This window comes from Actinia tenebrosa, unplaced genomic scaffold (assembly GCF_029948245.1).
Source record: "Actinia tenebrosa isolate PJP-AT-01 unplaced genomic scaffold, QUT_ActTen_1.0 PGA_scaffold2__45_contigs__length_23673736, whole genome shotgun sequence".
Taxonomy (NCBI): Eukaryota; Metazoa; Cnidaria; class Anthozoa; order Actiniaria; family Actiniidae; genus Actinia; species Actinia tenebrosa.
This window is the reverse complement of record NW_028292579.1, coordinates 9,877,157-9,901,760: the sequence shown is the minus strand read 5'-3', so window position 1 is coordinate 9,901,760 and position 24,604 is coordinate 9,877,157. Positions and strand designations below refer to the sequence as shown.

The 24,604-nt window shown below is 38.7% G+C and overlaps 1 protein-coding gene across 1 annotated transcript; it reads left to right on the top strand.

The window, feature by feature from the left end:
* Positions 1-271: 271 nt before the first annotated feature.
* LOC116306162 (mdm2-binding protein) lies at positions 272-20,858 on the top strand. The gene is made up of 27 exons (XM_089034047.1): positions 272-389; positions 772-879; positions 1,003-1,085; positions 1,432-1,568; positions 1,807-1,937; positions 2,680-2,737; positions 3,936-4,025; positions 4,952-5,072; positions 5,515-5,600; positions 6,208-6,330; positions 6,655-6,724; positions 7,829-7,949; positions 8,383-8,559; positions 8,935-9,030; positions 10,646-10,736; positions 11,185-11,255; positions 11,908-11,974; positions 12,578-12,624; positions 13,028-13,116; positions 13,859-13,904; positions 14,436-14,493; positions 15,122-15,337; positions 16,191-16,279; positions 16,436-16,500; positions 17,206-17,319; positions 18,512-18,577; positions 19,961-20,858. The coding sequence occupies exons 1-27, from the start codon at positions 335-337 to the stop codon at positions 19,997-19,999; spliced, it is 2,514 nt and encodes an 837-aa protein (XP_088890173.1). The 5' UTR covers positions 272-334; the 3' UTR covers positions 20,000-20,858.
* Positions 20,859-24,604: the final 3,746 nt, after the last annotated feature.

The window sequence follows — 24,604 nt, the reverse complement described above, 5'->3', positions numbered from 1 at the left end:
GGACCCACAGTTCATTTGTCCTTGTACGAAATTAAAGATTTATTGCTGTATCATTTCTCTTTTTATTAGTTTGTCTACTTTTCTTAGTTTTGCTATCCAATTACCTAAAGCTTTGCATCTTTAACTTTTTATTCTATTTTTGATAATGAATATAAATATTAATTACAAATTTCTAAAAGCAGTACCTCCCAGAACGTCAATAATTGTTATCGCGCCCTTAGTGTATTGACCTGCGGTGCTACCTAAAACCCGCCAAATTTTCAATCATCGAACTTGGAGAAGAAGACATCTTGTCGTTGAAAAATCTGAACAATAATATTGTAATGTTTTCGCTATGGATCAGTATTTTTTAGTATTACTTGGTACTGGTCTGAATAATGAAAAGCTAGGTGAGTGTTTCTCCTTGGTGTTCCTATAAAAATGAACCCGGAAAATGCTCTTGTTTTCCTAAGGCCCCGTCCACACTATGCCGGATAAATTTGAATCCGAATTTTCACACCGAAACCGAAAAAAAATTTTCCGTCCACACTAATACGGCTAGCCGGCGTTTTCAAATTGTTCCACTCTGGAGACCGTATTCGAAAAAATTCGTTTTCGGATTCGCCCGGACTAGTGTGGACGGTAATTCGGATTCAAATTTATCCGGCATAGTGTGGACTTAGCTTAGGAAAACTGTGTAAATTCACTCATAAAATATGGTCTTCCGAATTCGAAAAGCCGTACATGTACATAAATTGGCTATCTTTGAAAGAAGTCTGTTTTTCCTTATAGATCACGGTTTCAACGTAGAGCTACAGAAAGGATTTGATATCGTAACTGATCAAATACTTCGAGCAAGAAAAGAAAATAATTGCCAAAATGAGGAAAGCTATCCAGAAGGTATTTTGAATTATTTCCCTTCACGTACAGGGACGTACAACAGCATACTACATTATTTGATAATGATTTTTGTCATAAGCTTAATAACTTTTATTTATTTCTTTTCTTTTCTATATTTTCTAGATCCTCTGTTAACCTTCATTCAAAGCAGGCATCAAATTTACTTTGCATTGAGTTGTTCTCAGCAGCTTCAGCTTGAGTTACAGGTGGATATTTTACTCTTTAGTATAATTTTACCCTTGAATATAGAGTTTCTAGCGCTGTGATTGGTCGAGCAACCAGTGATTCTGAGACGATATTCACTGCTCGAGCGGTGATTATGAGGTTTTCCAAAGTTTGCTTTTTTTATCTTGAATTTCACCTTTGCCGCTCAAAGACTTGCGGCTCAGTAAATATTCACCAATTGATAATCACTTCACCTTCAGCTTATTATATAGACACATATGTTTTATTGTGAAACAAAGACTGATCTCTGTGACATATTTTCCATATCCTTATCAAATTTCATTACTTCCATCATTTGCATAATTTAGTTTAAACTATTTTGTTCAGGAAATGGATCCAGATGGCAAGTCACATGATATCTTGAACAATTCTGATTGGTTGCCTGCTGCTGATGATGATGATGTACTCTTACAGATACAAAGTATCATTAAGCAGTTGGTTTCTAGACAAGACAATAATAATGGGTATGATAACTGGCATTCCTTTCTTCTTTCCTTACTGTACATTACTTCCTTCCTTCCTTCCTTCCTTCTCTCAATTCTCTTTCCATACCTTTTTCTTCCCTTTTTCTTTCTTTCTTTTCATTTATTCCTTCCTTCATTCTCCTTTTCTTTGTTTGATCTCATTACTTCATCGCTATCTATGATACATCTTCCCTATTGCTTTCTTTTCTTAACATTTTTATATCAACTTTGTTCAAAGTGTTCAAGACCAAAAACATTCAGCTGTCAAAAATCGTGATACACCCAGTGATGATGATGATGATGATTACAACAATGATGATGATACTGCTGATCATATTCATCATCTTGCAGATCTTCTACCTATAAAAGGCATGTGAAGAAATTGCCATACATGTAGTAGGGCAAAAAATTACAGCATTTTAATAGCCATCATAACGTCCTTTTTTCACTAGGGTAGCAATTAATAGCCAGTGGCTAACAAACCTGTGGCCCTCATTCCATGATCGAATTGGAATTTAGGAGTTGATTTTTGCGGAGGGAGGAAAACCGGAGAACCCGGAAAACCCTTGAAGCACAGGAGAGAACCAACAAACAACTCTACTCATATACAACACCCAACCCGGTGGGACTCGGACTCAGGTTGCATTGATGAGAGGCGAGCGCTGACACCGCTACGCCACCAGTGCTTTCATCATGAAGGGCCATGTGGATTAAGTGTCAATGAAATGGTATGGGACCACCATTTTACATGTACACTGTACATGGTGGTTATATCCAACACACTAGCCTGCTCGCACTCCCTCTCTCATCCTCAATTCTTCTATGCCATATATTTTAACAAATAAATCCCAATTACTTTCTGGTGAATAAATATTGAGTAGCATGTGGAGCAGGCTATCACAACAAAAAGTTCTGAACATTTGCAGATATTTCTAGAGCCAAAGTTACAGCACCCTTCTACTCAGATGTCTAAGAACCTGAGAATTAGTCTGCCACAGATCTTTAAACCCATTACCTTCTGCACAAGAGGCTGATGCTTAATTAACTGAGTCAATTGAGTAGTGGTTGATTGTCTTGTTATTTTGTTATGTTTGACATTTTATTTTTGCAGAAGGTGCAGTAATCAATGTATATTGGATATTACCAGATCAACACAACCTGAATACCACGTAAGTCAAACATTGTTCTTAAACTTGATATATTTTACAACCTGTACGGCACTCTTTCACGAGGTTTGCTCCACACGCACCACCACTATATTCTATATTTACAACATACAACACTCAACTGACATCTGATGTTGATTTATACGGAGGGAGGAAAACCGGAGAACCTGGAGAAAAACCTTTGTGGCAAGTGAGAGAACAAAACATCAAACAAACTCTCTCAACTCACATACAATCCAGAACAAGCCACAGCTCAAACGTGGACCACAGCTGTGAGAGGTGGACAGTAAACCACTACGCCACCCATGCTACCCAATCATTTGTTTCAGTTGTGAATTAAGACAAAGGAGCAGCAGGCAAACAGTCCACACTGACCTTGGGTACTTCTAGTTGGGGTATAATTGAAAGTAAAAGGAGAAATCTTCCATGGAATATGCCAACAAATAAAATCTGGTCATTATATAGAGAGTCACCTCTAGCTCTACTGCCTCTGATTGGTTGAAAACTGTGCTCCTTCAGAGAAAAGAGTGGGTTCTCTTGCTTTCCTTCCTCCGCAAAACTCAAGTGTTTCTTATGTTTTTTTTTTTGTTAATATGTTAAACGTTTTTTTTATATTTTTCCTAAACCTCCAGAAACCTTGTAATTACTGTTAACTGTGTAATCTCCCACGATGAGCCTAGCTCTTGGAGAGGACACAGAGAGTCAATATCTTTGAATAATAAAAAAAACTTAAGTGTTAAATTCCAATTTATTTGTAGTGAGTTTGTGATGCCCTGACTTCGATCAACCCAGATGTTGTTTCATAGGCAGGGTATCAACAGGGGGGGGGGGGGGGGGGGGGGGGGGAGAGTACTCCCCTATATTCGCTATACAGGTACCTGCCGCCAAACAGAGTATGGTTTTCAAGGATTCTACTCTGGAACAGGGTATATAAAATCACGCTCGCTCTGGGACAGGGTATATGAAATCACTCTCTCTCCTCTCTGGAACAGGGTATCCATTTTCGCAATACCGGAATAGGTTATGATTTTCAGCGATCTTGCTCTGGAACAGGGTATGAATTTCAGCGATTTTACTCTGGAACAGGGTCAGGGTTCAGTGGGCTCAGCAGCACATCCCTACCCTAAACGGGCAAGAGTACCCCCCCGGGGGTATCAATAAAATTGTAAACTTTTTTAAAGCTAATTATATTTGTTTCTAGGAACACACTCCCTTTATTTGGTGCGCTTAAAAGACTACAACACTGCAACAATGCTCTGCTTAACATTCTTACTACAAACAACTTATCAAGGTATCTTTAGCCATATTATATTTCCAGAAAATATTTTAACTTGTATTCACCATAGTGGATCTGTGGAGAGTGAATTGTTTTTGTTTCAGAAAGTATCTATACTTACTTACCTCAATCATGAAGGGGGAAATAGAATTTTCAAGGGGTGGGGAGGGCTTATGCAGGGCATTTTATGTATCTACTTGTGACAGAGTCAAAAGACACTATTTCGGACAGTAATTATTTAGTCATAAATCTATATTTTAATTAGGAATGCCTCGTGTACACATAGGAATGTAATTCTTTAGTTAACTGTTTGCGTGGAAAATGCGTAAGCAAGAAATAATTTCCGTACGTAATTACATTACAGTGAGTCATGCCTAGGTTTGGCGCTTGTTTACGTAAGTTCGTGTTTGGGACATCCTGTTTGCGCCTAGGGCGTGCAACATTGCATAGGATGTGTAAGGTCTTAAGAATGCAGGTTTTTCCATAAAAATAGGCCCAAACTAAGCTTAAATCAGTGTAGTAAAAGTTCTTGAAGACGTTGCACATATCAAGACAAGGAATTCTCTACGATGTAAAGAGATATCCTGTAATCTTGTTCCCGTTTTTTTTCGAGTATTGTAAAGTTGTGTGAATTTTTCAATAAATTCTTTTGTCAAAACCACTTGCAATCTGATTCATAGCTGAGCGCCTTGCCGCCGGTTACATACTGAAAATATCCATACGTCCCCCATGTAAGGGGATTGGAATTTCCAAGGTGTGGGGAGGGTCTGAGGACGCTAATAATTCAAGTAGTTCAAGAAAATTATTCATACCTCCCAATGAAGAGGGATTCAAATTTCCAAGGTGTGGGAAGATTCTGAGAAGTATACCACAAGGCTCATAAGATTACCCAGTCATATTGCACAATGTTTGGTAATGATAACCTTTGTCTATTTGCTTAGTGATGGGTTTTTGGATTTATGGAAGAAGTGGCTAAATTTTAATGTTCTTGACATGACAAACCCATTTGTCCTAAAAGAAGTACCATTATGGCATGGCTCTCTGACTTGTGTAGGATTACAGGTTAGTACAATCCTTCTATGTTTCTATTGTTCAATTCCTCTAAGAATTGTGATATGAGGTGCCTGTGTTTTACCTCATTTAAAATATAACACTATAGGTAGTGCAGCTGAGTAATCAGAGAACACATAGTGAGTACAAGGGAATCAGTTCAACCAGTTCATAGAAACTCCGAGTGCTGAACATTTGTACTTATTTGGATTCTCTGTGTTTTATTTCTTTATGAGTGAAAATACACAGGTGAATATTGAAAATCTCTTGAAAGAATCAAAAAATTATTTGCCTCAGCCTCAGTGAATATCGGAGAATATTTACCTCACCGCCTTTGCCTTGGTGAATAATTGTTAATTAATGAAGCAGCACCATTGTTGCATGTTAGTTTAACAGCCAACCAATCAGAAAATTTCATTTTCCTGAATTATATTCTTTTCTGATCTATCTTCAGAGAAAATCAAGAGTTATTCTGCCTGGTTTTACACTGACATCAGACAGCAACACACAAAGGGAACTGGACGTGATATTTAAAGAGGGGTAAGTTTTTTTAAATGACTGACTTAATACCTAATTTATGATTCGTCAAATAATTACTAGACTACAGACTACATGTTACTAAAAAATAGCCAAAATGACATTTGCTGTCAACACTACAGCTGTATGTAAAACACTTTGACTGCATACTATAGCAGTTGGGGTAAGAAAGTGTGAAGTTGGTTTTAATGTATCCTTTTATTCAACCAGTGTCCCCTATCTGAGTCTGCATGTAATCAATCAACTAGCATATATTTGGTTACAAGCTAGTAACAATAACACAGGAAACCCAACAGAAAGTGAACTGCTATAAGCTAAAAGCATGGTAAAAGATTTGACGCAGTCTATTGAGCAAAATTTTCATAGTCTGTTGTCTGTAGTTCTGGAATCTTAAATTCGGTAAAAAACAAATTTCAAAAGCATGAAGACACTAAAACAACAAAACAAGGTAATAATAAGATGATGAAACCATAATACTGTACCTTGTGAAACAAAAACTTTAAACCAAAATACAATAAAGCTTTCTACACTGACAAAGACCCTTCAAACTTGTGAATGTCATCTACTATAGCTAATACCATTGATGTTCATCTTTTTTTGAATTTTACAGGAACAGTTTTTGTCCACGATCCACATGCAGCACTCAATATTTAAAGCCTGAAATCCAGATCCTGAGATACATCCCTTGGATAAGTGTGCCTTTATACCTCCTCCTGCCAATCAAACTAAAACTGTATCCTTCCATGGATAACACTTTTCATGACAAGGTGTCATTTTCTAGAGTATCATTTCTTTCTTTAACAGTTGTTCATCTTGAATATGAATACAACTCAAACAAAGAATCTTATTTTCAAGAGAATGACACTTGGTCAAAAATGGAAGAACACTGATTCAAAGCTAAATACTGAGATCTATTTGAAACACGATAGCTTTCTTTTAGTATCTGGTCTTTTTGTCTTTTCTTTCCTGATTTGTTTGGTTTGTATTTTGTGTTATTTCATAGTTTTGTATTCAAAAATGTTATGGTGATTTCCATCTCCTTTACTAAATCAATCAGACATTTGGAGTATAAAAATGAAAAGTTGTCTCAAACGTTTCTGCATGATTTACACAGTTCTTGCAGCAAGGTATGTTTTGCCTCTGACCAACTAGAACACCCTAAGACACCTAGAAATGACAACAAGAAGCTCTAATAATATGGACACTCGTTAGACAAGTTTAAGAACATGCGACAGCTGGGACAATTGGGGCAATTGGAATACCCTTGGACAAAAGGACCCCCTGGAACACCCTTCATCAGCTGGGGCAATTGGAACACACTTCGACAACTGGTTCAACCTGAAACAAAAGGGAAAACCTATGATATCCTTTGACAATCAGGGCAATTGGTGCACCCTGGGTCAAAAGAGACACCCTGGGACAACTGGGACACCCTTAAAAAATAGAGCAATTGCAACACCCTGGAACAAAAGAGATACCCCAGAACAACTGGGACACCCTTCAACAACTGGGGCAATTGCAACACCCTGGAAGAAAAGAGATACCCCAGAACAACTGGGACACCCTTCAACAACTGGGGCAGTTGCAACACCCTGGAACAAAAGAGATACCCCAAAACAACTGGGACACCCTTCAACAACTGGGGCAATTGCAACACCCTGGGACAAAAGGGATACCCCAGAACAACTGAGACACCTTCAACAACTGGGACAATTGCAACACCCTGGAACAAAAGTGACACCCCAGAACAACTGGGACACCCTTCAACAACTGGGGCAATTGCAACACCCTGGGACAAAAGGGACACCCCAGAACAACTGGGACACCCTTCAACAACTGGGGCAATTGCAACACCCTGGGACAAAAGGGACACCCCAGAACAACTGGGACACCCTTCAACAACTGGGGCAATTGCAACACCCTGGGACAAAAGGGACACCCCAGAACAACTGGGGCAATTGCAACACCCTGGGACAAAAGAGACAACCTGGTGTAACTGAGACATCCTCAGACAACTGCAACAAACGGAATACTCTGGAACAACCTGGGACTTTGAGATAGATGGAATTACCTTGGCCAAAAATGGGAGACCTGATCTTATCAATTAGAAGGCTTTTGTATAATTATTCAGTCAAATAACAGTGGTTTTGGGCACGATGTGGCTCTTTGTTGTTTTTTCGTTCATTTTCCAGACATAAGTTTATTTTCTCCGAATATTTTTGTGTTCACAGGGTCTTGGTTTACTAGCCTGCATGTCGCTGACAACCAAATCTGAAGCCGAGAAAACTGGGCAAAACCTGGAGTCGTGGATGGAGTACATCACTTCATCATCAGACCTTTCTACATCTCCAGGTAAAACAGGCGAGGAATATCAAAAATGAGTGTCTTATAGTGCTTAACTTTGTATAATATGCCCCTTTATTGTATAACTTGAATATAACGCACGCTCTGATTGGTTGAAAACTGTGCAGTATTAGTGAACAAAAGATGGGAAAAGCTGTCTTAATTAACCGCACAGAAATAGATGTCAATTTAATGCTATTTGTATTATAGTGATGTTGATTATCCGACAGCCTGTTTGAAATTCTCATTTTTTTCTTGCAATACCTGAATGTTCTGACGCGAAATTTTGTGGGGGGGGGGGGAAGTAAAAAAAGAAAAAAGAAAGAAAAAATAGACAACGAGGGAAGGAAGAAAGGAAGGAAATAAAATATAAAAACTACTATAAACGGAAACTGAATTTTCGTTCAATTCCATCGTTTGTTTTCTTCTGATTTTTCTCCAGTTAACCAAAGATTCATAACTCAATCTTCAGACGTCAAACGACTGTGTCTGATATCCAGCAAGGAATCCAGTGACGTCTACGTCTACTTATTCCGTCAACCAAACTCTTTGAATGGAAAGATGTATGAATACTTACAGACTATGACCAGAGGGAAGAAAATTATAGATTATGAAACTGGTAAGTTCCTTTTTATCAAGTTCCATAAGGCCATAAGATCAGTTAGGAAGCAATGGTGATTTGCGATGCTAATTCCCCACCTGTAGCACATGATGGTAGCCATGACAGGAGACAGAAACAGTTGAATACGGACTAGGTCAAAGGACTTGTTGTGCCTCCTGTCATGGCTGCCATCACGTGCAAAGCCTCTATTGTCATGGTTCGACCCCCAGACCCAGCACTATGTCAATAGAGGTGCTTCTTACTTTTCTCCTGTGCTTCGAGGGTTTTTCTCCGAGTTCTCTGGCATTCCTTTCACTGAGGACTAGATATTAATAACACTTACTTAAAAATAAATTTTAACGATAAATTCTCCATCTTATCTTTGTCCAACAGATTCCAAGCTTCATGTTCAAGATTTAAGCGACAGCTTTCATGACAATGAAATGGAGTTTTCTAGTTTATATACGAAAGCAGTTGTCGACCAAATCGGTAATAAAAATAATACTGAATAGCTTTTTATATTATTTATCCCGCGCATCAACCAAATCGGTCAGGGGACATTACACGTAGTAGTAAAACAAATAGAAGTACTTAATACTCTTAATAATACAAAATCCCAGTTATGATCCCTTGGCTCATACTTATTCGCAAATGTTTGTTAAGTGGGCTTAAGTAGGAGGGGGAGGGGAGGGGGGGGGGGCTGGAATAAAGAGGAGAGGGTTGTTCGTTTTATTTCAAGCCAATGCTTTTTGTGTGTCATCAACGCCACGAAAGTGAGATACCAAAGGTTGACTTATAACTTATAAGGATTTTAACTGGGAGGATATTTGCATTAGTATAGGAAATCGCACGATCTCGAGTACAATTTGGAAATTAATAGACACGAGTAATGTTTTGAAAGTTCTTGTAATTGCACGAGCCTTTAGGCGAGTACAATTAAAGAACTTTCAAAACATTACGAGTGTCTATTAATTCCAAATTGTACGAGAAGATCGTGCGATTTTTTGTTTATAGTTCACTCAACAAAATTTCAGTAAAAAATGCGAAGCGACGCCGTTCATCTTTGTCTATTTGGCGGCCGATTTCCAGTCCATCGTGCAACTCAAATGCATAAAAAAGATTGGTTCTTACGGCTTTAAAATTTTATTTATGCTTTTTAAGTACAAAATGATAGAAAATAATTGTTTTGACATTGTTTTGGCCGTGTTGCCATAGCGACTTAATTCGGTACTCCTACGGAGTACAATTAACGCTATAATTGTACTCCTCTCGACCAATCAGAGTCGAGTAATTTTGTTGAGTGTACTATAAGCAGAATAATGGGCTTATACACCGTTCTCATAATGGCTGACAGTGCACGAAAACGAGGTCACCCGTTAATTAGTTCACAATCAAAGATATAAAAGTACATGAAATGCGTTCATAGAAGAAAAGTATATTCACCTTTTGTTTTGACCTGAATTCACACTATCCACCTTTATTTTGAATGAGCAGCCTTGCAAGATGACTGGTGACCTCGTTTTCGTGCGCTCGTCGACCATTTTGAAAAGGGTGTATAATCAGGGGGCTTCTAAGTAGGCGTAGCTCAGTTGGTTAATTCTTGGCCTTCAAAGCTAGAGGTACACGGTTCAATCCTCAGGAACTCCACGTCTGTTTCGATTTCTCTCTGTTCTGTGTAGCTTTAGCTTTAACCATAATAAGGAGCACTGATAGACTGAGGGGGCAAAGTGCGCACCTTCAAGCGCTTTAAACATGACCGTCTGGCTAGATCCTTTTCGAGTTCTAAATTACCGCTGTGTTTCTTGATTACAGACTCATTTTGTGAAGAATATTCACGTTTTCCAGTCAAGGTCCGTCAAGTTTCAAAGTGTTCGTATTGTTGAACTCGTGCATTCTTTACTTTACCGTTGGTATTTGCGAGTAATTAGACACTGATTCGAGGCTAAGCCTGAGCAAATGAGTCTGTAATCAAGAAACACAGCGGTAATTTGGAACTCGAAAAGGGTCTAAAAAGGAAGTAAAATAAATCCCCTTTACCTTAACTGAGTATGCATTCTTGGAGTTTGTCTCCCTAGTCAACATTAGCTTTTATTATTATTTTCAGAAAAACTAAAAGCAGAAGAAAAGGGAATTTCTTCGCAAGAACTACAACAAATCTTATCTTTACCAACATGTGACATTTCGTTACCTCAGAAGTGAGTTTTTGTTCTAGTTTTCAGGCATTTATCGAAGGTCAAACCGGTATTGTACTGTCTAACAACAATAAGCCTTTTCATAGTTTAAGAATCGATTCCACTGCGCATGCGATTTTATCCCGAATTTCTCACCTTCTTTTGTCTAAACCTTCTTTTGTTCTTAATTAATCAAAAGAAGGAGAGAAATTCGGGATAAAATCGCATGCGCAGTGGAATTGATTCTTAAACTATGAAAAGGCTTATAATGACGACAACACGTGTTCTAAAAGGGGAAACATTATTTCCGGCTTAAATGGGTCTATTTGTGAGACCATGTTGTCATGGAAACGCTTTAATTGACGTTCACCAAACCATTTTGACGTGAGAACAATCCCGCTCATGTTACTGTCGAAAACGATTGAATTTCTTCATGTAATTTATGTTGTCTTTTAATGTTGGTCACTTACAGGAAAAGTTTACATCTCACAAAGAAGATAGAGATCGATTTGTCATCCACCATTGAACATAACCTGCAGTCAGGTCAGCAAAACCGTCTATTGTAGTGGAATTCTCCAAAAAAAGCTAAGCAACATACATGCAGAGGCTCCTGTGTGCAATAGTTCACTTCACAGATCCTTTCGCCATCGGTACCCATGCCTTTGCATCGAAGTGAGACGAACGGTGAGCATGCAATGATAGAGACATGTGAATAATTGTCCAAGGTGTTAAAAACAGGTCTCTATCATTGCAAGGTCACTGTTCGTTTCGTGCAAAGGCACGGCTATCTTTCAAGATGGCGCAGGGAACTGTGAAAGGGACTATTTCAATCAACTGATAAAGTCTTTGAATCTCACTGTCTGCTCCAAAAGGTGGTCGTACACTGACAGAAAGAATTATAGTGAAAAGTCGAGGTTCATTAGATGACCATTCGGCACGAGACAGAAAATGACGTCAAGTAAAATCAACCATATTGAGAAGAGTTGGAATTACTGAAAGGCTGAATACTGTATAAAACTAGGCTTGATACCCTTGTGTCACAAGTATGTACCACTTTTAGAGCCACAAAAAATAATGAAAGTACAATGAACTTACTGCTAAAGCTACCTCCCTATCACCAGGGTCACCTTACCTCTTTTGTATAAAGCCTCTTGCGGGTTCATTGCAATATTGGGATTTTGCACTTCCCTTGCAGATTTGAATGTTCCACCTAGTAAATGGCCTGAAAGATTATGGTTGATGCAGAATGACCCAGCAGAATTGTGAGTTTACACTTGGCTCAAATCTAAATGCCGCAATTATTATTTTAACGACAAACTAGAGTGATTTTCATATGATCGTGAAAGAATAGGCAAACTAATAGTTAGTAGTAGACTCTAAACCAATGATTTTCTTTTGTTCTTTATCAACTATTACAAACTAAATGGTCTATTTTCTTTCACGGTCATGTGAAAATCATTCTAGTGGACTATTGGTAGCCCTCTAGTAGTAAAGGAAAAAAGTCTTTGAAAACGTGTTTGTTGTTGTTTTGTTCGTTTGTCTGAATAACTCTATCAAGGGCGGATCCAGGGGGGCAAAGGGGGGCTGAAGCCTCCCCTCAGCAGAAAAACAAAAAACAAAAATGAAGAATTAGATGCTTTTTTTATTGTTTTTCCGTTGTGTCGACGGAAGAAACTCGATTAGCCCCCCCTAAACTCAATTAGCCCCCCCCCCTAAAATTTTGGCTGGATCCGCCCTTGTCTATAATTAGGCCGTTTTAGGAGATTTTTATTTTTTTAATTTTGCCTTTTTTGGTCAACTGTTAGACATTTTCACAGCAGACCAAATATTTCATTAACATCATGATCGATATGTTTGTGTGTCAGGGCTGCAAGAGAAGCGAAGAAAAAAGCACCAATACCAATAGAAGAAGGTATCACCGAACTTATGTCCTATGACTGACATCCGTGAAAAACACTCTGCGCATGCTCGTTAGTTCGGCGGGAAATTTGTACAAGCGTCGTGTTTACAAATAAAACCATTTGAGATTTACCAGAGTTTGACGGGGAAAGTGGACGAGCACGCGCGTTTTTTGGCGCGAAAATTCCCTTTATCCATAAAGTCCATTTAGTCGCTCAGAGGTTTTTTGTTATACCGACGTAAAAATATATATAGAATTTCTCAAACAGCTCGACCTTTTTTGTCAAATGTCGTTTTGTTTTGTAAAATGGAAAACTGCAGTTTGGGTACTTGGAGTTCTTTTAGATACTTATTTTTACCGCGCCCGTTCGAGTTATTTCGTACTGACCTTCTGCTTTGCCGCTTTTTGTATCCAGTTTTATCCATGGACGTGAAAGATATTTTGAAAAGATTTCATTCTGATGGTAGACCGGTCAGAGAAAACCTTTCTCCTCTACGATCCGCTGTGAGTACCGAAGAAGACGTTTTTTAATGCTTTAATGCCTTTTCTCATTTAGTAAATACCGCTGTGTTCCTTGACTACTGTGGTGCTTACCATTTACCTGGAAAAACTGGAAATTCCGGTTAGAAAGCAAATGGTATGTGTCATTCCGATTGGAAAGTTCCGGAAAACTCTGTCTTAGGATTGAGAAAATCCACTTTTCTCGCTCTTTTCGGTTCGTGCGGTAGACGCGTGTACCATTTTGGGAAGAAAAATTTTCCCGCTCTTTTTTCACCATAAGCAAACGAATTTCCAACCGGATGGATTGGTTGAAATTATAAGCACCCCAGACTATTTATATAGGTTTAACCTCGCTTAAGAGCAAATTATTTGCAAAAGTCAACTGAAATGTAAAGAATTTGCAAGTTGAACCATGCCAATAGTTTTGAAATACCACGGACTTCTAATGGTATGTGAATAGCTGAGTTATAAACGAAGTTAAACCTGCATGAGTGAGTCTCGTGTGGTCGTGCATCAAAAACAGCAGAACTCTTAATTTGAAATTCATTCTAAATAAAGTGCAAACCATATATCCGAAATAGCACAAAAGCTAATCACTAAACACATATATTACTTTTGCTTTCAGTTGTTTCATTGGTGTTATTTTGTACTCATTAGTTTGTACTATTTCACGCATATTTGGTTTACACTCTAACATGCCATGAATGAAATGCCTATTAAACTATATATTTAAAACTTTTTTCAGTATAAAACCGACGCTGAAAGTCATATTCTAATCAACACGACTGAAGGTTGGTAACTAGATCCCAGCGGCGGATCTAGGGGTGGGTTTTGGGGGTTGCAACCCCCCTATGAGAGCCATCGTGATTTATTATTATTATTTATTTTTTTTCATGACAACACCAACAGCATCGCGAGTTTTATTAAAACAGGGGTGCCGAACACATTTCGCTCGCTTTTTTTTCTATACGCCGTGTGTGGGACCTGAAACAACCATGCTCGCCTGCAGCAAATAATCATTATCACAAGACCTACTTCCGTTTGGGAACCCTGTGCTACTTTCCCGCCAAACAAGTACCTCAATCAATGCTACAACCCCCCCTTTGAAAAAATCCTGGATCCGCCCCTGGATCCCCAACATCGTGTCATTCCCTAGAGTATCATTTCTTCGTTTAACGGTTACTTATGAGAAGATGTATGAATATGTATAAAACTTGAACAAAAAATATTATTTTCAAGGGAATGACACGTTGTCTGAAATGGGAAACCATAGCGCCCAAGGTATAAAGGTCCATTGTAAATTTAGAATCTTAACTTTCCAGAAAGCATACGACGAGCTGGTTATCCTGAAGCGTTGACGAAAAAATACCACGGAGTTGAGTAAGTGTCAAAAAACAATAGTTACTAATAGTTAACAATAGTTACTAAACTGCTCATGGTATATGCAGGAAATTGCGCAATTTATTCTGTAAGTATGAAAGATCAACATAAACCATTTTCTGTATTTCCTTCCTTCCTTCCTTCCTTCCTTCCTTCCTTCCTTCCTTCCTTCCTTCCTTCCTTTCTTTAATTAAGCCAGTCAGTCATTCAACCACTCACTTACTTGGTCGGCTGGTCAGTCAGTCAATATGTCAGTCTGATGAGCAGATTTTTATGGATGTAAAAAAAGGATGTAACGTCGTGGTACCGTATCCAAGTAGTCAAAGGATTCCAACATTGCAAGTTATGATAACATCTTGCCTCATTTTAATGTCAATAAGCAACCGTCTTCAAGAGATATAAGTATGATGTATGATGATAATGTATAGTATCACTTTCGCTATCAGTCAATGAGCAACAGTCTTCCTAGTCTCCCTCGCAGCCGCTATCAGTGTCGTAACGCAACGCTTTGAAAGCGTTGAGTGATGACACTGATAGCGAGTGCGATGGAGACTATAGTCTTCCTCGATCTTCAGGAGATATACATTTGTTGTTCGATAATAATTCATAGAATCCCTTTCTTTATCAGATATTGCTTGGATTCTCGTGACGCTTTATCCAAAGACATCCAAATAGCTGGTACCCAGACCTCCATTCTAAAACAAGAGACTCTGTCATCTTACGCCGCGCTGAACTCCAAGAGACTGGAGACAATACCTAGGAATTTCCAACGAGTTACTCGATCAAAAGATAGGGATCGATCAATAGAAGCGGCAACTGATGTTAAGAAGAACACACAAAAAAGGTAAATAATAAGTATGCTAGAAATGCACCGTAACATAAGTCTGTGTTAGGAAACACGTAGCCCAAGCTGCCCTTTGAACATTTTTATTTATTTAGTCAACACAGAATAAACGCAATATAGCCAATAAGGAACCGGACAGCAACATGCTAGTTTGCTCTATCTTGTTATAGTTATGCCCTTTGTAAATAAGTTTAATTAATAGACACAGGTGACCCATGCATCCGGGCTAAAGGATAGCGGAATGCTAGTTTGCTCTATCTGCTTGTGGTTATGCCATTCGTAAATACGTATACTTAATAGACACAGGTAACCCATGCATCCGGGCTAAGGATAGCAACATACTAGTTTGCTCTATCTGCTTGTAGTTATGCCCTTTGTAAATATGTATAATTAACAGACACAGGTAACCCATGCATCCGGGCTTAGGATAGCAACATACTAGTTTGCTCTATCTGCTTGTAGTTATGCCCTTTGTAAATAAGTATAATTAATAGGCACAGGTAACCCATGCATCCGGGCTAAGGATAGCAACATACTAGTTTGCTCTATCTGCTTGTAGTTATGCCCTTTGTAAATATTTATAATTAATAGACACAGGTAACCCATGCATCCGGGCTAAGGATAGCAACATACTAGTTTGCTCTATCTGCTTGTAGTTATGCCCTTTGTAAATATGTATAATTAACAGACACAGGTAACCCATGCATCTGGGCTAGGGATAGCGGAATGCTAGTTTTCTTCACATCTTTCTAGAATGATTGTTGTAACGAATTGTTAGACACAGGTAACCCACGCATTTGGGTTTAGAATACGCATATGACTGTTTTTAATGTTTGAATGTTTTGCTCTGAAGACCAAAGAAAAGAACGTCACCGTCGGCAAAAGACGGCACAACACGACATTCAACGAAACGAAAACGATCTGAATCACCAAAACAACAAGGTAAAAAATACTCTTTAAAATTAATGAAAATTTTAAAAAATTAAAAATTTTAGGACAAGCTACAAAATAAAAACCAAAATAAGGTCTATTTCATGACAAGTTAAAATCTATTTTCTTGCTTCGTTTGTTTGTTCACTTGTATTTTATTTACTCGAGGTCCAGTAGAAGAAAAAGTCGGTCCTACTAAAACGAAGGAGTCCAGAAGCCAGCGGCATAAACGAGTAAGTGCAACAGGTCTACTTACTATTGTTATATTTTTCATATGCTTCATTTGTTAGTGAACAGCAGAAGCAAAAAGATGGTTTAAAATAATTGGTGACTGGACTGACGGATGGATGGGTGAAGAGATAGAGGGGAGGGATAGCTAGGAAGCGTTGAACAATAGATTAATGGGAATGGACAAGAGAAAATGAACTAAGAGAAAAAATCTCTGTTATTCATGCTTGTAACCATTATAGGCACCACCGTTTGATGCTATTTTTAGAATCACATTTGCTTATCGTTTGTTTTTCTGCACGCGCATTCTACAAGCGCTCTACGCTGTTTGCTCACGTCTTCTTGAAAGGAAAAAATATGCACGTGCAGATAAACAAGCGATTAATTCGAAGATTTAAGTTTAATTTGAAGATTCTAAATATAGCATCAATGATTCTAAGAATAGCATCAACGAGTGCTCATGATGGGGTGAGCGGGGATCCCTTCTCTCAATTTATTTTCTCGGCGTTGAATGGATGTATAGCTGGATAGATCCATTCGCCTTTTCCAAGTTTAAAGTAGGACTTGATTGTAGGACAGTATTTGGTACCCCATCTTGCAATACACGTTCAGTCTCTCAATCCTCTGCACCAAGAGGTTATATTATACTGAATTTCGAAAAGGCGGATTTTGGTGGTTGAATATTTCAACGTTTGTTTTTGTTATGTTAGCGTCTTCGTCTCGTCATCGAGAAAACACTAATCGAGCGAGGGATTGACAAGAACAACGATCTGTACTCATCGTGTTCAGAGAGACTGTACAGTCTGATCAAAAGCTTTTTGAAGGTAAGACCTCATAATATAATGGGTAGCATTGGTAACGCGTCGTCTTTCACTGCTGTGAATCCAAGGGGTCGGGTCGCTGGTTCGAGCCCTGTGGTTGCCACATGTGAATTGAGTTTGTTTGATGTGTTGTTCTTTCCTATGCTACAAGGGTTTTCTCCGGGTTCTCCGGTTTCCTCCCTCCGTAAAAATCAACATGTGAGATGAGCGTAGTGTGCGTAGAATATTGAATGAAGCGGTAGTGTGTGTGAGTGAAAAGTGTCCCCAATTAGTGTGAAAGCGCTAGAACGACTAGACACTTAAATAAAGATTCTTTTAATAAAGTGGTGTTCGTATGAATGAGAAACGTACGGAGGACTTACGCCCTGAACTTAAGTATGGTTGCAGATATTCCGCTCCTCTAGGCCACTTCCGAGTTTGATAAACACGATGCATTGTGGTCTAGCTTGGGTACAAACAACACCATATAAGGCATGATGAACAACAGATGTTTGTGCCCAAACTAGGCCACAATGCACCATGTTCGCCATCTAAGAAAATTGGTCCCCTTTCCAATTTTCAAATTTGCAGTTTCGCGTTCTCTGTTGCTCAGGGTTAGCCTTAATTTTGTGCAGAATATTCACGTGTTCCAGTGAAGGTCCATGGAATTTCAAAGTGTTTGTATTGTTGAAGTTGTGCATTCTTTACTTTCCTGTTGCCCTGCCCTGCAGAGGCTTTGCCCCATCATGTGATGGCAGCCATGACAGGATGCAGGAACAATGAATCTGGTCTAATCTGATTTACATGATAAAGGATTCAGTTTACCTGGGGGAATAGACTGTAGGAGCAGGCGTAGCTCAGTTGGTTAGTGCGCGACCTTCAGAGCTAGAGGTCCACGGTTCGATCCTTAGGTACTCCACGTCTGTTTCGACTTCTCTCTAATCCGTGTAGCTTCAGCTTTAAATACTCTTAAAACAGAGCACTGATGGAGAGAGGGGGTAAAGTGCGCACCGTCGGCTTCCATTGATAGCAGTTGAATTTCAACTGAAGGAACTACCGACGTTAAATATAGGTGCTTTACTTTTTTACTCTATTGTTATGCCTTCTGTCATGGCTGCCATCACGTGATGGTGCAAACCTTCTATCGCATAACATTAGATTTTCCGATGTTACCCCCTTCAGTACCCTGTAAGAAACGTTTTGTCCACTTTCGCAGGACTTGACGTCTTCACATGGACTGAACGACACGATGAAAGATCTCGCTCGAAGTAACGTAGACCAGGTAATTTACAACCGTTTGACCTCTACCTTGGGCGTAGTGTTTTTCTATTTAAGACCACTTGTCATTCCCTTGAGAAAACGATTCTTGTTTGATTCAGATCCATATTCATGTGTCTTCACATGCTCCAGCGTTAAACAAAGAATTTATATTCTAGGGAATGACACCTGGCCCTAATGCGAAAACGTTACGCTTAAAGTGCCTATCACCCTTCTGACAATATTCACAGTATTGATTCTACATGGGGTAAGATGTGGAATAACCCGAAAAAATTTCTTAGTTTGAGTGCAGCTTCTTGAAGTTATGAAGGTTTTTCCATGCCATATGCTAATGCCGTGACGTATGAGGAGGCATTTATGGTTATTTGTTGTTCCTTGTAATTCGAAACACCGGCTTCTATGTGAAAAATAGCTTGCAATAATTTCTATAAGAGCAATGGGCAAAACAATTTCAAATTTAATTTATCTGTGCCAGTAAGGTTTTGTATATTAAATGATTACTCCTCATACGTCACAACATTAGCATATGGCATGGAAAAACCTTTATAACTTCAAGAAGCCTCACTCAAACTATGAAATTTTTTCGGGCTTTTCCACATCTTACCCCATGTAGAATCAATACTGTGAATATTGTCAGAAGGGTGATAGGCACTTTAAGGTAAAGGTGTCTATTTACATCTTTACCTTAGGTGTAATGTTTCCATTTCTGTCCACGTGTCATTCTCTTGAGAATAAAAATTCTTTGCTTGAGTTGTATCTATACATATATCTTCTCACTCGCAATCATTAACGAAACAAATGATACCCTAAGGAATGACACGTGGCCTGAATTTTAAAATCAATACGCCCAAGCAAAAAGGCCTATTCGGAAAGGCGTTTAACATATCTATTTGTTAAGAGGAAATTTTTTTTTCAATAACGAGCAATAATGGCAAAAAGCGCCAAAAACTAGACCTTCGTATGAGTTTTGATCCCAATTTTCGTTTTGGGTTAACACTCAAAACCTTTTTTTAACAGTTAGAAACTGATGTACTATGACAAAATGCCTGTTTGAAGCGGTATTTCAATTGTACAAAGATGTTTTGTTACATGTGTGTTAGAATGTTGCTTTGTCAGGCTTCTTTATAGAAAATATATGGGAAATAAGCAAATGAAGGCCTAAACCTCATTTTCGATTCAAACTTTTGCTTTGAGTTAACACTTTGATTCCACTTTCATCGGTCATCTCCACTTCCAAACAAGTTAACTTTCTGAATAACAAGATTTTAGCCTTGTACAATAGCCTTTCTTCAAGAAAATAGTTTTTGGCGCTCACCGCTTGAATACGAAAAGAATTCTCTCTCAATATATTATATTCGTTATTTGACTCTTTCTTTCTTTATTTTAGGTGATAAATTTTGAAAAAACTCGTCTGAGCGTGAAATAACACAAGAAGAAAAGAATAATTGACTGCATTTCCAGTTATTTCTAATCCAGGACACGGACAGACGAAGAAAAAAAACACGAAGGACATTCATACGACAGGGCGTTTTTATCAAACCTTGAAACATCTTGGCTGATATGCAGGCAGAGCATGGCGAACTTACAGATCTAATGAGAACAAGCTAAGCTGAATTCACTCTCTAGGTTGCCTGACTTTGATCAGCCCAGAGGTTGTTTCAGGGTTTGATCTGTGAGTTAGCCATGCCCTGACTTAGATCAGCCCAGAGGTTGTTTCAGGGTTTAATCTGGGAGTTAGCCATGCCCTGACATAGATCAGCCCAGAGGTTGTTTCAGGGTTTAATCTGTGAGTTAGCCATGCCCTTACTTAGATCAGCCCAGAGGTTGTTTCAGGGTTTAATCTGAGAGTCGAGTTAGCCGTTCCCTGACTTCGATCAGCCCAGAGGTTGTTTCAGGGTTTAATCTGTGAGTTAGCTGTGCCCTGACTTCGATCAGCCCAGAGGTTGTTTCAGGGTTTAATCTGTGAGTTAGCCATGCCCTGACTTAGATCAGCCCAGAGGTTGTTTCAGGGTTTAATCTGTGAGTTAGCCATGCCCTTACTTAGATCAGCCCAGAGGTTGTTTCAGGGTTTAATCTGGGAGTTAGCCGTTCCCTGACTTAGATCAGCCCAGAGGTTGTTTCAGGGTTTAATCTGGGAGTTAGCCGTGCCCTGACTTTGATCAGCCCAGAGGTTGTTTCAGGATTCGATAAAATAAGGTTTTTCCACCGTTATTATAGGAATATCCTAGAAAATGTATTACAAATTCTACTACTATCCAAACAAATGTATTTTATTACAAATTCAAGATAGCCAAACTACTCGTGTCTTTGTACATCTTGATACATTATTAGTTTCGTATTTGCTTGTTTACGCATCGTGCTGGACTGTTTTCTGTTTAAATAGCAAAATGGATTGATGTTGTCTGCCGCCTTCCTCGCATCCCTCCACTCCTAATCCCTTTCTTTCCTCTATATTTTCCTCCCGCTTTCCCCCCTTCCTTTCCTACTTCTTTCTTCCCTTCTTTAATTTCATCCTTTCCTTCCTCCCTCCCTCCCTCCCTCTCTCCCTCCCTCCCTTCCTTCCTTCCTTCCTTCCTTCCTTCCTTCCTTCCTTCCTTCCTTCCTTCCTTCCTTCCTTCCTTGAAATTTGTCGCAAGCGGGGGAGGACGCCCTATCAAAAGCCTTTCATATCATGACCAATCCTGATCGAACTAAGGAGACAATAAGATTCATCACTGATTCTTGAAAGTTTACAAGAGATCGGTGAGGGATCTTTTTTTCTCCTTAGAATACCTCTCCCCTTGATAGACCTCAATCGATGACGATTGGACAAATCCTGCAAGATATAGACCACGAAAAATGATATATTTAAATATTATCATATGCAATGTAACCAAAACATCCCTACCTTGAAAACTCTCTTTTTACTCTGTCCTACGTCGTACACCGTTCCAAAATAATTGATAACTTTCAATGAAAATTTCGATTATAAAACTAAAATTGCAATTCAGTTCCAACTTATTTCATTCGTCACTTCGAACTAGCTCTGCATGCAAGGTTATTTTCGCAACTAAAAATGAAAAAACGAAACTTTGACGTAATGTGCATTATGACGTAGTAAGTGAAAGTTAATTGATGTCAGTTTATGAGTTTTGGCCATGCGCGCGCATACAAAACTATATCAATCTTATTCCATACATTTGTCAATCTCGTACCCAGAGCCTGCGCTTCTTCTGGCCTGCGGCGAAGAAAGAGGGCTCTGGCATAATCCATATTTTGGCGCATGCGCAATTTTCGAAAAGTTAGATACAACCGATCAAAATGATTAAAGTCAAAATTAAATCAAAGTCAAAATCAAAGTCAAAATCATAGTAAAAATTAAAATTCAGGGGGGGGGGATTTTTTTAAATTTTTGGCAAGTCTTTGAACGCGTTCGCTGTTATACCGGAAGTCCAAGAAATCCTGGTCTCAAAAAATGGATTATGCCAGAGCCCTCGTTCTTCGCCGCAGGCCAGAAGAAACGCAGGCTCTGGGTACGAGATTGTACATTTGTATTATATTTTCAGTGAAAACTCACTAACACGTGGAATTAGTGAACATCTTGCTCTCCGTGGATCCTAGGCCTACGCAGCGGACACATTTAATGTATTGCACACTCCGCACTCCTCACACGCTTCAGAGGGACGCCTTTTGTCGATGTAATATCTAAAATTCAATTGCCCTGATTTCACTATGACGTCACATCAAAACAATCTATTGATTAAACGCAAAGGATCATGGTCGTCGTACGGGGTCAAATCAACGCAAATTCACCGAAAATTGTTCTAAAACCCGTATTAATCCACGAAGAGAAGTAGGATAGCCAGCAAACGCTCAGAATATTTTTTAGTACATATTAACACATATCAAGAGAATATGAACTAAGAGAAGGAATCCCCGTGCCCCATCATGTGCACACTTTGATGCTGTTTTTAGAATCTATTCTAAAAATATCATCCAATGATATCATTTATTTGATCGTTTGATTTTCTGCACACGCATGTTACGCGCGCGCTCTATGCTGTTTGCTTACGTTTTCTTGAGCTTTTCTTATGTTTAAATGTTCAAATCTGCCCACAAGATGACGATGTAGGTCGAAAGCTTTGGAAAATAAATGTAAAAATACTCCAGAAAGTTACTACTTCAATTTTCCAAGCTTTCAACGTGCACATTCATATTTAGGGTAGAGTCGAAATAACGGAAAAACCTCAAAAACGTAAACAAACAGCGTAGAGCGCGCGCAGTAAATGCGCGTGCAGAAAAACGAATGGTTTTAAAATAGCATCAAATTGCTTACTATCAATCACGTGACTTTTTGGAGTTGACTGGGGGGCAAACAAGCGGTTGACTGGGGGGCAACTAGCGGATGCTAAGTCAAAGCATATCAAAATAAGTCCTCAAACTATTGTATTTGACTATTTTCACGACATCAAACCAGAAAACAACAGATCAAAACAACCTTCAGGATTCTACAAGCCATCAAAAAAGAGCTATTACCGGAAGTGACATCTATTGATAGCAACCTATTGTGCACATGATGGTTACAAGGCTGCATAGGGGGAATTCCTTCTCTTAGTTCATTTTCTCTTGCACATATTTTATCTGAAAACCAGGCCATTTTAGATTAAACTTTTTCGCTAGGAGCAAATTTTGTTGAATTTTCTATTGGATTTGGCAATTCTATCCCCCACATAAACAAGCAGTGACGTCACTATAGTGAAATCGGGAAATTCCCCGTGGTAGATCGCCTTCACATTATCTTTTAAAATTCATTGTTACTTGTCAGATTTTTACTTAAGATTTTTTTTGATTTTTTAAAAATTTAATTGAATAATGCTAGCGCTATAAACGATTATAGTAAGCATAACAAGGTTTGCTCGAGCTTTAAAGTGCAAATGAACCCTTTGACAATGCATTCAGTACTGGTTCTGCATAAAGTAAATAGTTGATTGGTAAAATATTTCTTGATTTGAGTGATGCGTCTCTAAGTTATGAAGGTTTATACTTCCAATATGTTAATGATGATGACGTCAGGTAAGGTATTTGAGTGTTTTTGTTGTAACTAATAATACTAAATGCTGGCCATTTTTGTTAGATTTGCATTGATTGACATGTAATTATTGTATGACGATCGTACATAATAAAACACAAATACACCACAATTACTGGCGACGAGGATGGCCACATTGTAAAAATTCGGAGGACTTCTTCTTGAAATAATGTGAGATTTCCTTGGTTTTCACAAACAAAAATGGCCTTTATTGGAAGAATAGAACCATTCGACGAAGCTACAGAAACATGGAGTGCCTACATCGAGCGTTTGGAACAATATTTTACAGTCAACGAGATCAAAACAGAGAAGAAAGTTCCCGCGCTTCTTACGCTACTTGGAAGTAAAACTTATAATCTCTTACGGAATTTAGCAGCTCCAGAAAAGCCTTCTGAGCTTGAGCATAATACCATCGTACACCTTTTGGAGAGACAACTATCGCCTAAACCGTCTGTAATCACTCAACGTTTCCGATTTCATACAAGAATGCAAGACGAAGGAGAAACTATAAACGACTATGTAGCACAACTAAGGAAGTTGGCGATTCACTGCAACTTCAATAACCTGAACGACACACTCAGAGATAGATTAGTATGTGGAATCCGTAATACCGGAATACAGAAAAGATTGATTTCAGAATCTACGTTACCACTGGAAAAAGCTATCGCAATATCCGTAGCAATGGAAATGGCCGCGAAAGACGCCATTGAATTACAAGGTAAGCACAAAGAAGTTGGTGTAAACAAGATAGCTAAAGCAAAGCCTAGAAAACCAACCGAAAATCAGCTTAACCCAAGAGATAATACGTGTTTTAGATGTGATAAACCAGGTCATTCATCTAATTCATGTAAACATAAAGAAGCTACATGTTATTTTTGCAAGAAGAAAGGACATATCGAGAAAGCATGTTTAGCTAAACGCAGACAACAAACACGCCGCCATACACGCCGGAATGTACACGCC